Source organism: Herpailurus yagouaroundi, unplaced genomic scaffold, assembly GCF_014898765.1.
Source record: "Herpailurus yagouaroundi ecotype Mexico unplaced genomic scaffold, PumYag 208, whole genome shotgun sequence".
In the NCBI taxonomy this organism is placed as follows: domain Eukaryota; kingdom Metazoa; phylum Chordata; class Mammalia; order Carnivora; family Felidae; genus Herpailurus; species Herpailurus yagouaroundi.
Genome location: NW_024412439.1, coordinates 8,266,185 through 8,279,226, shown reverse-complemented (window position 1 = coordinate 8,279,226; position 13,042 = coordinate 8,266,185). Strand labels below are relative to the sequence as shown.

Below are 13,042 nucleotides of genomic sequence, written 5' to 3'. Positions count from 1 at the left end.
CTGATAAAGGGCTTCAAGATATGGAGGCCACACCCCACTGCAAGACTGTCCTGCTGGGATCTGGTGAGAGACCATCCTGGCTCGCTCTCTGCCATTGAGGTTCAGTCTGCAGTCAAGACCCCGGCCGGCCACGCTCCCGTCACTCACCACTGTGCTCCCCAGCCCTGCTTCGTCCACGGCCAGCTCCTGTCCCCAGCAAAGCGTTCCTGAGCGTCACGCCCGCCCTGTGACGGAGGGACCCCTCTGGGCAAACAGGACACCAGCCACCCCCCTCCCCAACCTACCTCTTGGCCACCTCCCTCTCTCTGTCCTCTGATTAAATAGATTCAAAGAGGAGTCTAATTCCAAAGCCTGTGTTCTTTCTATTACCCTGGGTGGCCTCATATAATCCACTAAAATAAAAAAAAAAGGTAAACAAACTCCAATCTAATCTCAGGACTTAATCATGACTTACAGGCAAATTTAAAAACCCCTCAGGTGATTTAGATGCTTTGCTCCTCTAATCGCAGCCCAAAAGCCAACAACACGATCCTAGCTTGGGAGCTAGAGGTAGAAAATGCAGAGCTGGGGGCCCTATCCCTGACCTACTGAATCAGAATCAGAATTTTATCAAGTCCCCACGTGCTCCACATGTGCCTTAGTGTGTGAGAAGCATGGTCTCAGTGCCCTGCAGTAATGTGATGTCGTACAGGCAGGTTGTAATTACGTGCCGTCACCCAGAAGACGGTCCCAGACCCTCATAACTTTCTTAAAAATATGAAAGTAGTCGGGGACTTAGTCAAGTGTCCGACTTCGGTTCGGATCATGATCTCATGTTTCATGGGTTCGAGCCCCATATGGGGCTCTGTGCCGACAGCTCAGAGCCTGGAGCCTGCTTCGGATTCTGTGTCTCCCCCTCTCTCTGTCCCTCCCCCGCTCACACTCTGTCTCTCAAAACATGAATAAACATTAAAAAAAATTTTTCATAAACATTTAAATATTTAAATACATAAACAAAATAAAAATAAATGAATGACAATATTAGGCTTGAGTATCAGATTAGGAGAGTCTGTGCTTGGCATTTCCTTGGTTATCAAAAACTCAACCCAGTTTCATTTTTCATTCTGAACACAACAAAGGCTTGCAGGGGAAGGAAGGAAGGAAGGAAGGAAGGAAGGAAGGAAGGAAGGAAGGAAGGAAGGAAGGAAGGAAGAGGAAGGAAGGAAGAAGGAACTTGTTAATGAGAACACTAGACTCAGATTTCCTAGTTCTAAATTATACTAGGAATCAGAAACGAATGGCTCGGTGACATTCTTCCCCAAGCCACTGCTAAAGTAAAGATCCTCTGTCATGATGAAATTAGGACAAGGGCTCATTTCTGTAGAATTTTTAAAATACCACTTCTAAGGAGTTTTTATAATCTAATTAGTTTTTTTTGTTATTGACTGATCCTGGAGTTCTCCGTACATCAGAGAAGCAAAGGAGACAGGAGGGATTAAGGCCCTGGAGACTAACACGGCTTTCATTCCAAAGGAACAAGTGTGAAACTCAAGTCTCCTAGGTCACCTGACAGAGTCACCCTGGAGGCGACGGCGCATCCCTAAGGGCTCCCCAAAGAACAGCCACTAACCTCAGCTCCCTGTCTTGGCTGTAGCTCAGTGAGCCTTGTGGAGAGATGGTACATAGTAGATGCTCAAATACAAATGCCTGCTTTTGGTTGAACCAGAAGTTGTGACAGATGTATTGACCACAAAGGGGAAAAAAAAAAAATCACAGAAAGTCTAGGGTCAGAAAACGACTATGTCTGTTCACGACTTCTCGGTGAAATATCTATTCCTGGGTCCGGGAGGGTGCTAGATGCCGGGACAGCTTGGGGATGGGGAGAGTGGCTTCCTGAGAACAGTTAAGAGTTCACCCTGGCTCTCAGAAGCTAGGGGGACCCGTGGAGGTCTGCACTGTGGCTGAGGACTTAGCGTCAATGGGAGCTCTTCAGACACTCAGCACCTGGGGCCCCATCCCAGGTCTGCTGAGCCAGAATCTAACCAACAAGACCCAAGAAGTTCATTTTGAGAAACTTGTCTAGAAGCACTGAATTCAGGGGCACCTGGGTGGCTCAGTTGGTTGAGCATCCAACCTCATCTCAGGTTATGATCTCACGGTTCATGAGTTCAAGCCTCGTTTCAGGCTCTGTGCTGATGGCTCAGAGCCTGGAGCCTGCTTCCCATTCTGTGTTTCCCTCTCTCTCTCTGCTCCTCCTCCGCTCATTGTCTCTCTCTCTCTCTCTCTCTCTCTCTCTCTCTCTCTCTCAAAAATAAACAAACAAAAAAAAATTCTTTAGAAGCACTGAATTCAGTTTAAGAAGCACGGCTGTAAGGATGACCATTCAACGCTGAGCCTTAAAGAGCCCAGAACTGGGGCATCCCCCCCACCGCCCCGAGTGAACACACAGGTGGTGGTCAACAGAGCTGTCCACACATATTCAGCTCGCTCCTTTCCTCCTTCTGCACACATGGCGGGACGGCTACCTAGCACGTTGGGTGGGCTTTGGTCAATGAAATAGGATCACAAGCAAGTATCGTAAGTCGCTTCCGGGCAGAAGCTTTAGGGACCACTGACATGATCACCAGCAGGATTCCAGTGGTTGCTGCTTCATCCTGGGTCCCAGAGGGTCTTACAGCCCCAAACCAATTTGCAACGGACCTGCAGCCCGAGGAAGAGGCAAACCTAGGTTGTTTTACCCACTGAGATCTGGGGGCTGTTTGTTACGGCGGCATATCCTAACCCATCCTGACTGATACAGCACGTAGCCCACTGTGCCCAACCCTTCTGCTACTCCCTGCTGAGAACAGCTCTGTCACATCATTACCTGCAGGAAAGGACTTCTTTTAACCCCTGAACAGCATCACTTAATCCAACTTCCCTCCCTGCTCTTCAGACTTCACTGTGCCTGTTACCTTCTTTTCTCCTTTCCAGATTTCCTTGTGCATTTACGCTTTTATCTTTTCGTGCCGTATGCTTTTTGGTAAGCTGCTTTAAATCTTTTTTGCAACAAGGTGATAGACAGATAGTCACATGTACAGACACACCAGATGTGGCTCCAAGTGAATTTTGGCTGTTTCCAAAAAAAATAAAAATAAAAAATAAAAAATTAAAACCACCTCCCCTCCCCCAAAAGACAGAGATTTGTTGCTAACTAAGGATCTTTAAAAGAACGGGGTCCTGAGCCACCAAGTATCCCTTCAACCTGTTCTCTCCACAAAAGGACACTTACAGAATGCACACTACACATGGTCCCTGCTTTTAAAAAGCAATTCATTCCTGGAATGCCAGCTCTTTGCCTCGTCATACGGTGAATCTAAACTACACTGACTCCATGAAATATTTAACATCACTGACCAAATCCCTTATTTTTTTTTTAAATTCAGCTTCAATATAGCTGTCGAGCCCCTTCTGCCCGTCTGACCTTGTACTCGGCACAAGTGAGCCTTATCTTAGCCAGCTCCTCCTGCTGGACGGTGAGGCTGTGGCCAATTCACACTCCAGCATTAGACACGGTGCCACGGTGGGCTTCCTGATGCCCACGGCTTGCCGCTCAGATGCTTCCGGGGTCCAAATTTCTAGAAATGGAACCGTTGGATCAGAGGACATGTACGTTATGAAGGCCTTTAGAGTATATTGCCCAATTACCCTCCAGGGAGCCCAGGACGATCTTCCCACACCACTGCCAATGCTCGTTCTTTTAACATTGACAGTTTTCATTAAAGGAAGTGTGTTTTTAAAACATGCCGTTCTTTGCTTACCAGTGAGACTGAATACGCTGATGACGACTTTGCACACCTTTTATCATTAAGCATCTACCCAAGCTCTCTGCCCATTCTCGTACGGATGCGCTCCTTTGTGCATGTTTCCATAATTTATAAAAAGTGCTTTCTGCATTCAAGATGTTAACTTCTTCCCAATTTTTATTTGTCTTTCCATCGTGCTTTAAGGAAGGAGTCTCTGGTGGCAGAATGGACGGACGATTCACAGGAGGGGCACCTGGGTGGCTCAGTCGGTTAAGCGTCCAACTCTTTTTTTTTTTTTTTTAATGTTCATTCAATTTTGAGAGACAGAGAGAGGCAGAGCGTGAGCAGGGGAGGGGGAGAGAGAGGGGGAGACACAGAATCGGAAACAGGCTCCAGGCTCCGAGCCATCAGCCCAGAGCCTGAGGCGGGGCTCGAACTCATGGACCGAGAGATCATGACCTGGCTGAAGTCGGACACTTAACCGACTCTGCCACCCAGGCGCCCCTATGTTTATTCATTTTTGAGAGACAGAGAGAGACAGAGCGTGAGCAGGGGAGGGGCAGAGAGAGAGGGAGGCACAGAATCTGAAGGAGGCTCCAGGCTCTGAGCTGTCGACACAGAGCCTGACGTGGGGCTCGAACTCATGGACTGGAGCCTGCTTAAGATTCTCTCTCTCTGCCCCTCTGCCCCTCTCTCCCATCCTCTATCTCTCTCTCTCTCTCTCTCTCTCTCTCTCTCAAAAAAAAAAGGAGAATACAGTCAGGAAAGGGTTATCACAACTCACATGCAATATGCAAGAGGGGAGATGTGCACCCCCCAGAGTCAATCCACCGACAAGTGTTTTCAGGCCACCTAAAGAACACACCCCAGGTCCGCCCCCTTACCACGGCCACGCGGCCACCACCCACGGCCACCACCAAGCCTCCCTTCCTACCCTCCTCACAGCCAGTCTGCACTCGCCAGCCCAGATGAGCCCTCCAAAACACACCAGAGTGCGCCCTCCCCTCTGATCCAACCACAGGCTTTCTGCGGCACTTAGAAAACCAGCCACCAACCACCGCCGGAAAGAAGGGACAATCATGTGACGGGTGGCAGCGTACCAGTACAATGAAACTACGCCATCTGCACACAACATATAAACGAATCAAATAGGCACGTCGCATGCCTTAACTGCACGCCACGTTCTGTGTCCCATATCGTCCGCTGCGATCAGCCACGGTGGCAGTTCGGATACCCCAGAAACTGGCAAACGCTTCCTCATCAGGACCTTGCACCTCCCCGCCTGAGCTGGTCTTAAACGTTTACATCCGCACCAGCGGAGCGGGGAAGAAGCCTCCGAGTCCGAGAACGATACTGTCCTCCCAAAAACTGCTGAGAAGGAGAGAGCTCCAGACGAGGGACCCGGCAGAGAGTTGTATTGTCTCTGGCAACTGCCTGGACACACAGACCGCAAAGGCCCACATGGGGAGGACAGCCCAGGAGATGCCCGAATGACATCAAGCAGCAGCTGGACCCCTGGAATGGAGCTGTCTTTAGTGAAGTGCCCCCCAGAACCGAAATGTAAACCTGGGGTAACGGCAAGGAACCCCAAATTATTTCACAGCACGTTTCTTCTACTGTGCAGAGTACGGACTCTTATGGAACAATCAAGTTGTGCGTATCTGAACTTCTAAACTACATTCAGCCTATAAACTAAGGATGGCTTTTATTTTTTTTATTCTCATTTATTTTGAGAGACAGTGCAAGTGGAGGAGGGGCAGAGAGAGGGGGGACAGAGGGTCTGAAGCGGGCTCTACGCGGACAGCCTCACAGCAGAGAGCCGATGCAGGGCTCGAGCTCACGAACCACACCACCGCGACCTGAGCTGAAGTCGACGTTCGACTGAGCCCCCCAGGTGCCCCATGAAATGGCTGAAAATTTAAGCAAAGGAAGAGTAATGCCAAACGGCCCATGAAAATTGTAACAAGGGGCGCCTGGGTGGGGCAGTCGGTTAAGCGTCCAACTTCAGCCAGGTCACGATCTCGCGGTCCGTGAGTTCGAGCCCCGCGTCGGGCTCTGGGCTGATGGCTCAGAGCCTGGAGCCTGTTTCCGATTCTGTGTCTCCCTCTCTCTCTGCCCCTTCCCCGTTCATACTCTGTCTCTCTCTGTCCCAAAAATAAATAAACGTTGAAAAAAAAAAAATTGTAACAAAGTCAAACCTCAGTGTCTGTAAAGAAAGTTTTATTGGCACTGAACCACACCCATCGGTTTTCGGATCATCTATATCAGCTTCACAGTCTAATGGCACAGCTGAGTAGCTGGGACAGAGACCATATGGGGCATGCTCGTGGCTCACCACCTCTGGCGCTCACAAATCCCGGTGACGCAGCCCCTTGGCCACAAAACCTAAAATGCTGCCTAGCCCTATACAGAAAAATTGCGCCGACACCAGGGAAGAAGGAGAAGTCTTTGAGCAATGTTTCTAACGGAGAGCAGACTGGGCTTGCTAACATAATGAACAGGAGTAGAGAAGGTAAGAGGAGTGACAAGAAGGGGGGAGGGGGGAGACAGTGCCAGGTGAGGCGGAGGAGAGAGAGGTGGTAGGGACATTCACCGTGGTTTGGTGGGTAGGGGACAGAAGGCATTGAGGAGGACTGACAGATGAGGAGTCGACCCTGGACGTAGGAAATTGAGTACCTGGGGGTCGAGTCTAAATCTCAGCTCAACAAATGAGATAAATACGGTCGACCAAGGTTAACCTAATAAAGCACATCTTTTTTTTTTTTCTTTTAAATGTTTATTTATTTTTGAAACAGAAAGAAAGTAAGCGGGGGAGGGGCAGAGAAAGAGGGAGACACAGAATCCAAAGCAGGCTCCAGGTTCCCAGCTGTCAGCACAGAGCCCGAGGCGGGGCTCGAACCCACGAACCGTGAGATCGTGACCTGAGCCGAAGTCGGACGCTTAACAAACTGAGCCACCCGGGCGCCCCAAATAACAGAGCACGTCTTTATCAGACGGCAGACTGGGGAGATACTAACCGTGCAGGGAGGACTCAGGGGAGTCCTCATGAGTCCACGAAAACTTCTCACAAATTCATACACCTGTTGGATCTGATGAACCAGAGGGCAAAGCGGGACCACCTGCCGGCCGCCATTGCTACTTCTCTGCATAGGTGGGAACGCCACCCCAGGAGCCTCGCCGGGGCAGGGAGAGAGGAATCTACTAATTTTGCAAGGCGGCTCCGTGCTGGCATTCTGTGAGAAAATGTGCTCCCTTGCCGCTGTGAGTAATAAGGGAGCAAAACCCAACAGACCGACGTCCCCTGGAGCGGCCTCCCAAAAATCCCCACGCCTGACATGTACCGAACATTCTCTCTGCCCAGCAAAGTGCCGCCCGGCATCCACGCTCATAGAGGAGGTCACTCACACGGCCAGATAAAACACGGGTTTGTTTCTAGGCTGGAAGAGTCCAGGAAGGTCAGTATCTCATTCACGTTTCTAGGTGGTCACGGGCAGCAGGGATCCACGTGATGGTGAACAGATGTCAGGGATTCCTGCCGACGTGTTGCTAAGGGAACTTTTGTAGAGATGCCCTGAATCCCTGGCATCCGTAAGCCCTGCCCACTGCTTTGAAGTCCTGGGGCGGGGGGCACTTGACCAGCCCCGTGCGCAGCGGGGACGAGGGGGTAGGTTCCCGAACAGAGGCGGACAGAGGGATGAGCTCAAGGTAGATTTTTCAAACAGCAGGAGCTACAACCATGGACCGCGAGCCCCCAAATCAAAGGGCAGAAGGACTCCGCGACGACCGCACAAAGCACACTGGTCTTTTTTGGTCACCGTGCCATACTCTGCGAGCCACCAGCCCTAATTACAGCTTTGGGAACAGACCGGATAATGAACTGCCTTAAGAAAAAAAGAAAAAGAAAATTGACAAGGTCACACCCACTTTAGGTAACACTCCCGCTCCTGTTAGAGAAAAAAAAGCCGTGTATTGAAATCAATCTGTGTAGGGGCGGCCTGGGTGGCTCAGTCGGTTGGGCGTGTCCGACTCTTGGTTTCGGCTCAGGTCATGATCTCACGGTTCGTGAGTTCGAGCCCCGCGTCGGGCTCTGGGCTGATGGCTCAGAGCCTGGAGCCTGTTTCCGATTCTGTGTCTCCCTCTCTCTCTGCCCCTCCCCCGTTCATGCTCTGTCTCTCTCTGTCCCAAAAATAAATAAAAATGTAGAAAAAAAAATTTTTTAAATAACTAACATAAAATCAATTTGTGTAACAAAGCAAGCATCCACTACATACTGGGCAGCTAGGATACACGGTGTCTATGAATAACCAGCACAAAGCCGACCCAACCCAAGAAAGCTGGACGGCCAATGCCCCAGTGGACAGACTCAGGCTTTAGGGACAGGAAAATCTGGTTCCAAATTCAGCTGCAACATTTATCAGGTGGCCTTTATAAAGAAATCCCTGGCAGCTTAAAAAAAAAAATTTTTTTTTTAAAGAAGAGAAAATCTCGTCTGAGGATGGCCGTGGAGAATTTTCTAGCAAGTCAGCTAAGACTCCTGCACCCTGCCTCGCTCTGGGGAGGCGCTCTCTCTGAGGTTGCCAGTGTGCAAAACGGCCTTCAATGGACCTGTGTCCATACCCGTACCCACAACCTCATGCACCTCCTTCCCACACAGGATCTCCTGCTCCAGTGACTCGGTTTACCAATCGAATGTGCCAGAAGTGAGCTGCCAGTCCTGAGCCCAAGCCTTAGGAGGGCCGGGCAATTTGTAACGTGCGTTCTTGGAAGCCGGCCACCCTAGAAAGACTCCAGCTCCCTGCTAGAGGGAAAGGCCGTGCGGAAAGGCCCTGGAAGATGAGACACGAAGCGGAGAGAAGAAAGTCACTTGGAAAAACAACACACCAAGCGAGAGAGTGAAGATGCCACTTTGGAGTCCCTGCCCAGCTCTGCCTGCCCCGGGACCGCAGCCCCGGCCACCGTGAGGCGTGACAGATGCCAAGAGACACCGGCAGAAGAACCACCCGGCGGAGCCCGGTCGGTCCCCAGCGATGTGCGACGTGACGGTAAATGCTTGTGTCGCGGTACTGAGTTCCGGGGTGGCCTGTTACACGGCCATCGATTATCCACGGCACAGCCCCCCTCCCCAGCTCCACGTCTCTCACATCCACACCTTGGAAGCTCCGGCAGGAGCACATGAACCCAAAGCGAGAGAACAGAAGGCGGAGAGGTGACCGGGTTCAAGGAGGGGACGTCTCGTTGTGCTGGCCAACAACGTCACGTCGCCCTGGCCCCTGAGGCCCGCACCTCGTGGCCAGACGGCAGATTCTCAGAACAGCACTTCAGTCACGGAAAACTCTGGGGTGTTTGTGTTCCAGTCTCATTCCCCCCTCCAGAATTATTTCCCAAAAGCTCTGGGGGTTTCCACAGATGGCTGACAGTATCTTCCGGGTCCCCAATTTGTTCTCTCCACTCAAGGTTAAGAGCAGACGGCGGGGAATTCCTGGCCCTCCAGCCACCGGACCTGCCCACGTCCAACTCTCGGGCGCTTCCCCAGGGACGGGGATCTGGGCTCTGCCTGTCTCCCCCAGGAGCTGTTTTTCAGGCACCAGGCACCCCACAAGTCTGGCAGAAACCTCTGCCCCCACAGGGCCTCCAGTCTATGCAGGGGACCCTGGCCTGGCTTGGAGCGGACAGAACGTTCCCCTGAAGTCTCCAGGCCCTGTCTCAGCTCCTCGACCCCGTCTCCCACATATCAGGAAACTTCTCAGCTCCTCCCCTTCTTCATGCAAGGCTGAAGAGACCCTCAAGAAAGATTATTCTCGCGGTTTTTATCTCGGGGCCCTCACATCTCACCTTACATCTTTCTTGGGAAAGACGGGTTCCCTCTTCCAGTGCTCTCCTCCTCTGGAAGGCTCCACCTTGTGCCCAGCCCTTGGCCCCCCACACTTCTCCACTTGGGCGGACACCTTCCTGGGGGCCGCTTTCTGGAAACCAAGGACGTGCTGTACCCTTCTCCCATTTCCTTGATGGCCTGACCAAAGAGATTCTCCCCCCAGGAACCAGGACAAGAATCTCCCCAAGCTGGCCTCTCCCCCGGGGGCTGGCCGGCCTCCAGGACAGATCTTTCAGCTGTGTCACAGCTAGCTCCCAGCTCCCCTCCGTGGGGTGTGCGGCTTGCAAAGCCAAGGGCCTCTCAGTTCCACTTTCTTTATCTGAGCGAGCAAGGAGTCCTTGAGGAGCGTCCATCTTGCATATGCTGTTCTCAACCTGCTGCACCCTTCCGCCAAGACGGGGCTTCTTGGTATCACTTTGTCCACCACTCCCGGTGGTGCCGCCACCTCCCCACTCCTCCACCAGGAGGCTGGTGCCGTCCGTTCTGTCTGTACCTGTCTCCCCAGCGGCTCCCCTGGCCTCCCGATCTCCATGCCTCCCAGCAGGCGCACGTCCCATGAGGATTCCCACCTCCAGGCCCCGTCTCCAGCCTCCTGGCTCCTGCACTAACGTCCAGGCTTGACGAACCCGCTGCTTCCCCAGACGTGTGGTTTCGTGTACCGGCCAGTCCCCTGGGAGCTGTGCGTTCTCCACGAACCGGGTCTGCCTTTGAGGGCTCACCCAGCCCCAAGGGACTCTCTCCCCACATACCCTGCAGCCCGACCCAGCCCTCCGCCCTGAGGTCCAGCCTGCTCACCGACGAGGTGCCCAGACACAAAGGGCCCGACCTCCGATCCTTCCTACAGGAAGGATCCTATGTCCTTTCCCATAGCATCCAGACCATTCCCTCCCTCGCCTGTTAGCAGTTGAGCCCACACTGACACGTTGAAAACCGGCACGGAGGTAATATTCAGCCCTCTGAGCCGCTAAGCAAATACACAAGCATTACTCCCTCGGGCAATTGCTTTCGCTTCTGCTCACCTGGGATGTGGGGAGAGCGCCTCCCCCTTCACAGAGCGGTCAGGAGAGCAGGTGCCTAGTGGGTGCTCCACAAACGGGCCCCCCTCTCGGCGGTACCGCTCCCACACACGGGCACCCACCCCCCTGGCGCGTCACCAGTTGGCAGCTGTCCAAAAGCCCCTCACTCACGCACCGGAGATTTGCTCAGCACATCTACCCGCAGGACGCGCCCGACCCGGCTGATCGTTCTGTTTGCCCCCTGGGTCTGGCTCAAGCCTCCCTTTCCCCAGAGGGACACGCAGAGCCCCCACTCTTGCTAACAGCAGCCTAAGACTCCACCAGCCCCACCCGCACCCCAAAACACTCCTTTTGGGCACCCAGCCAGGGACGCTCCTGACCGGACAGACCCACAACTGCCAAATTTCCACATTAGTGCTTCCTGGAGAAGTGTGGTCACCAGGGGAACTCGAAAAGAGGAGGCTCTCCCAGGGCTGCTTTTGAGCCACCAACAGGGAGGCCGCAACACCTGCTTTCTTTTACTTCTGAACCTCGGCACAGATCTGAGGAACACACCTGAGCCTTCCCTGAGTACACAGGTGTCTCAAAATACAGAACCAAAAGCGTCCTGGAACGTCCTCTTCTGCTCAGACCCTGAGATCTCTTCCAGCCTAAATTTTGCTCAAATGCTCCTAATTCATCGGGAGGAGGGGGGGTTTTTGCATTGCCCTCTGGACCCTGGAAGAAGGCTCTGTGAATCCAGCCGTGGTTCTGATCACATTTCCACAGGATATTTCTCAGCAAACTCACCCATGACCATTTCACCACATCCATGCATCCATCCATCCATCTTTCCTTCTCTTTCTTTTTCTTTCTTTGGGTCCCACGGAGCAATTTCTCTCAAAACTTCCTACTCTGTTCTTTGCAGAGTAGGTCAGGGGTCAAATTATAAATAAATGCAGTCTCCAGTGATTTGGGGAGGTGTTTCAGCAGAACGTTTATACTATGTACTTAACACGGTTGTGGGTAACCGCCTGTTTAAGGCCAGGCAACAATCTGGCAGCCCTTTGGGAAAGGGGATAGCCTATGAAGTCACTCCTCCCCAGCCCACCCCCCCCCCCCCCCCCCCCAAAGGACTTCAGAAACTTCTGAGGCCACTCTAGCTGTGACCGAGAGCTCAGCGATTAGAGGACAAGGAGACCTCCCAACTGTCACCCAGACAATAAACAGCCAGCCGACTTGGCTCAGCAGGTCCTCTGCAGCCCTGGGGTCAGGCCAGAACCCCCGGAACAGACCACTTTTAGGTTCTGGACCTTGGCCTGGGGGGCGCTGGACCAGGGGAGGAACCCCAGGATCGGGCGGGCGGCTCAGCTGACCGGCAAGTGGGCGGCCCCCAGGCGGCCTGACCCGGGGCAGCACGACCGTCCTCGGGTCGGCGGGCTCCGGGCTCCGGGGCCCAACCGATGACGCCGCTGTTCCGGATCCCCAACCTCCCAGCCTCTATGCCTAGACCTCCGGACTCCGCAGCCCTCGGCCGGCCCCCTGCCACCGCCGGGAGCGCGCCCGCCCGCTCCAGAACTCACACAGGCAACAAGTTCTCCTTCCTCAGGGCGGCCACGATGTGCTCGGGAGGCCCGGCACGGGGGCCGCTCCGAGGGCGATCCCCGCGCCGCCCGGCCCGGAGGGGCGCCCCGCTGGCTCCGCCGCCCCCAGAGTCGGGGCGCGCAGCGGCTGCACCCCCAGCCCGCCCCGCTGCGCCCCCTCGGACGGGGAGCGGCTGGGGCGTCCCCGGTGCGGGCAACAGGTACGCGAGCGCGCCGAGCCCCGCAGCCCCGGGTCTCCCGGCCCCCCGGCCCTCGCCCCTTTTACCTCCAGCAACTGCACGTAGCTCGCGGGGAACCAGCCGCGGAGCCCGTCCTCCTTCTCGCCTTCCCACCAGCCGCCGTCCGGAACCTGCAGCAGCCTGATGAGCTCGCCCGCGGCGAAGCGCAGCCCCTGGCCGTGCCGCTCCCCGGAGAAGGGGTACAGGGTCCGGCAGCGGGCGCCGGACATGGCCTTGGCGCCGGGGTTCACAGCGCAGCCTGCATCCCGGCCGAGCCCCGCGGGCTGGGCAGCGGCTCCGCGGGGTCCCAGGCGCCCGGCGCTCCGGGCTCCCGCGCTCTGGGCGCGCGCCGTCTCGGGGGGTGCGCGGGGGGTCCCCGGGCAGGCGGGGGACGCGCGCGCGGCGCAGGGCAGCGGAGACTCGCTGGCTTCGCGGAGCAAAAGCGGCGACGCCCCCGGGCCGGGCGGCTCGCAGCTCGGGCGCGGGGCGGGGGGGGCGGGGCTCAGGGGGAGGAGACCCAGGCGCCGCGGGCTCCGGAGACAACTTCCCGGGGACGCGGGGCGCGGGCTGCGGCCGCCGGGGTCGGCCG

General features: G+C 54.8%; 1 protein-coding gene across 2 annotated transcripts in view; it reads right to left on the bottom strand.

The window, feature by feature from the left end:
• Positions 1–13,030, bottom strand: part of GAS7 (growth arrest specific 7) — a 218,260-nt gene extending 205,230 nt beyond the window's left edge. The window contains exon 1 of one of the 2 annotated variants that reach the window (XM_040453195.1): positions 12,501–13,030. In XM_040453195.1, coding sequence (XP_040309129.1) covers positions 12,501–12,683 — 183 coding nt within the window. In that variant the 5' untranslated portion in view covers positions 12,684–13,030. The remainder of the gene's footprint in view (positions 1–12,500) is intronic. The other variant, XM_040453193.1, reaches the window with a different exon arrangement.
• Between the last annotated feature and the right edge of the window lie 12 nt (positions 13,031–13,042).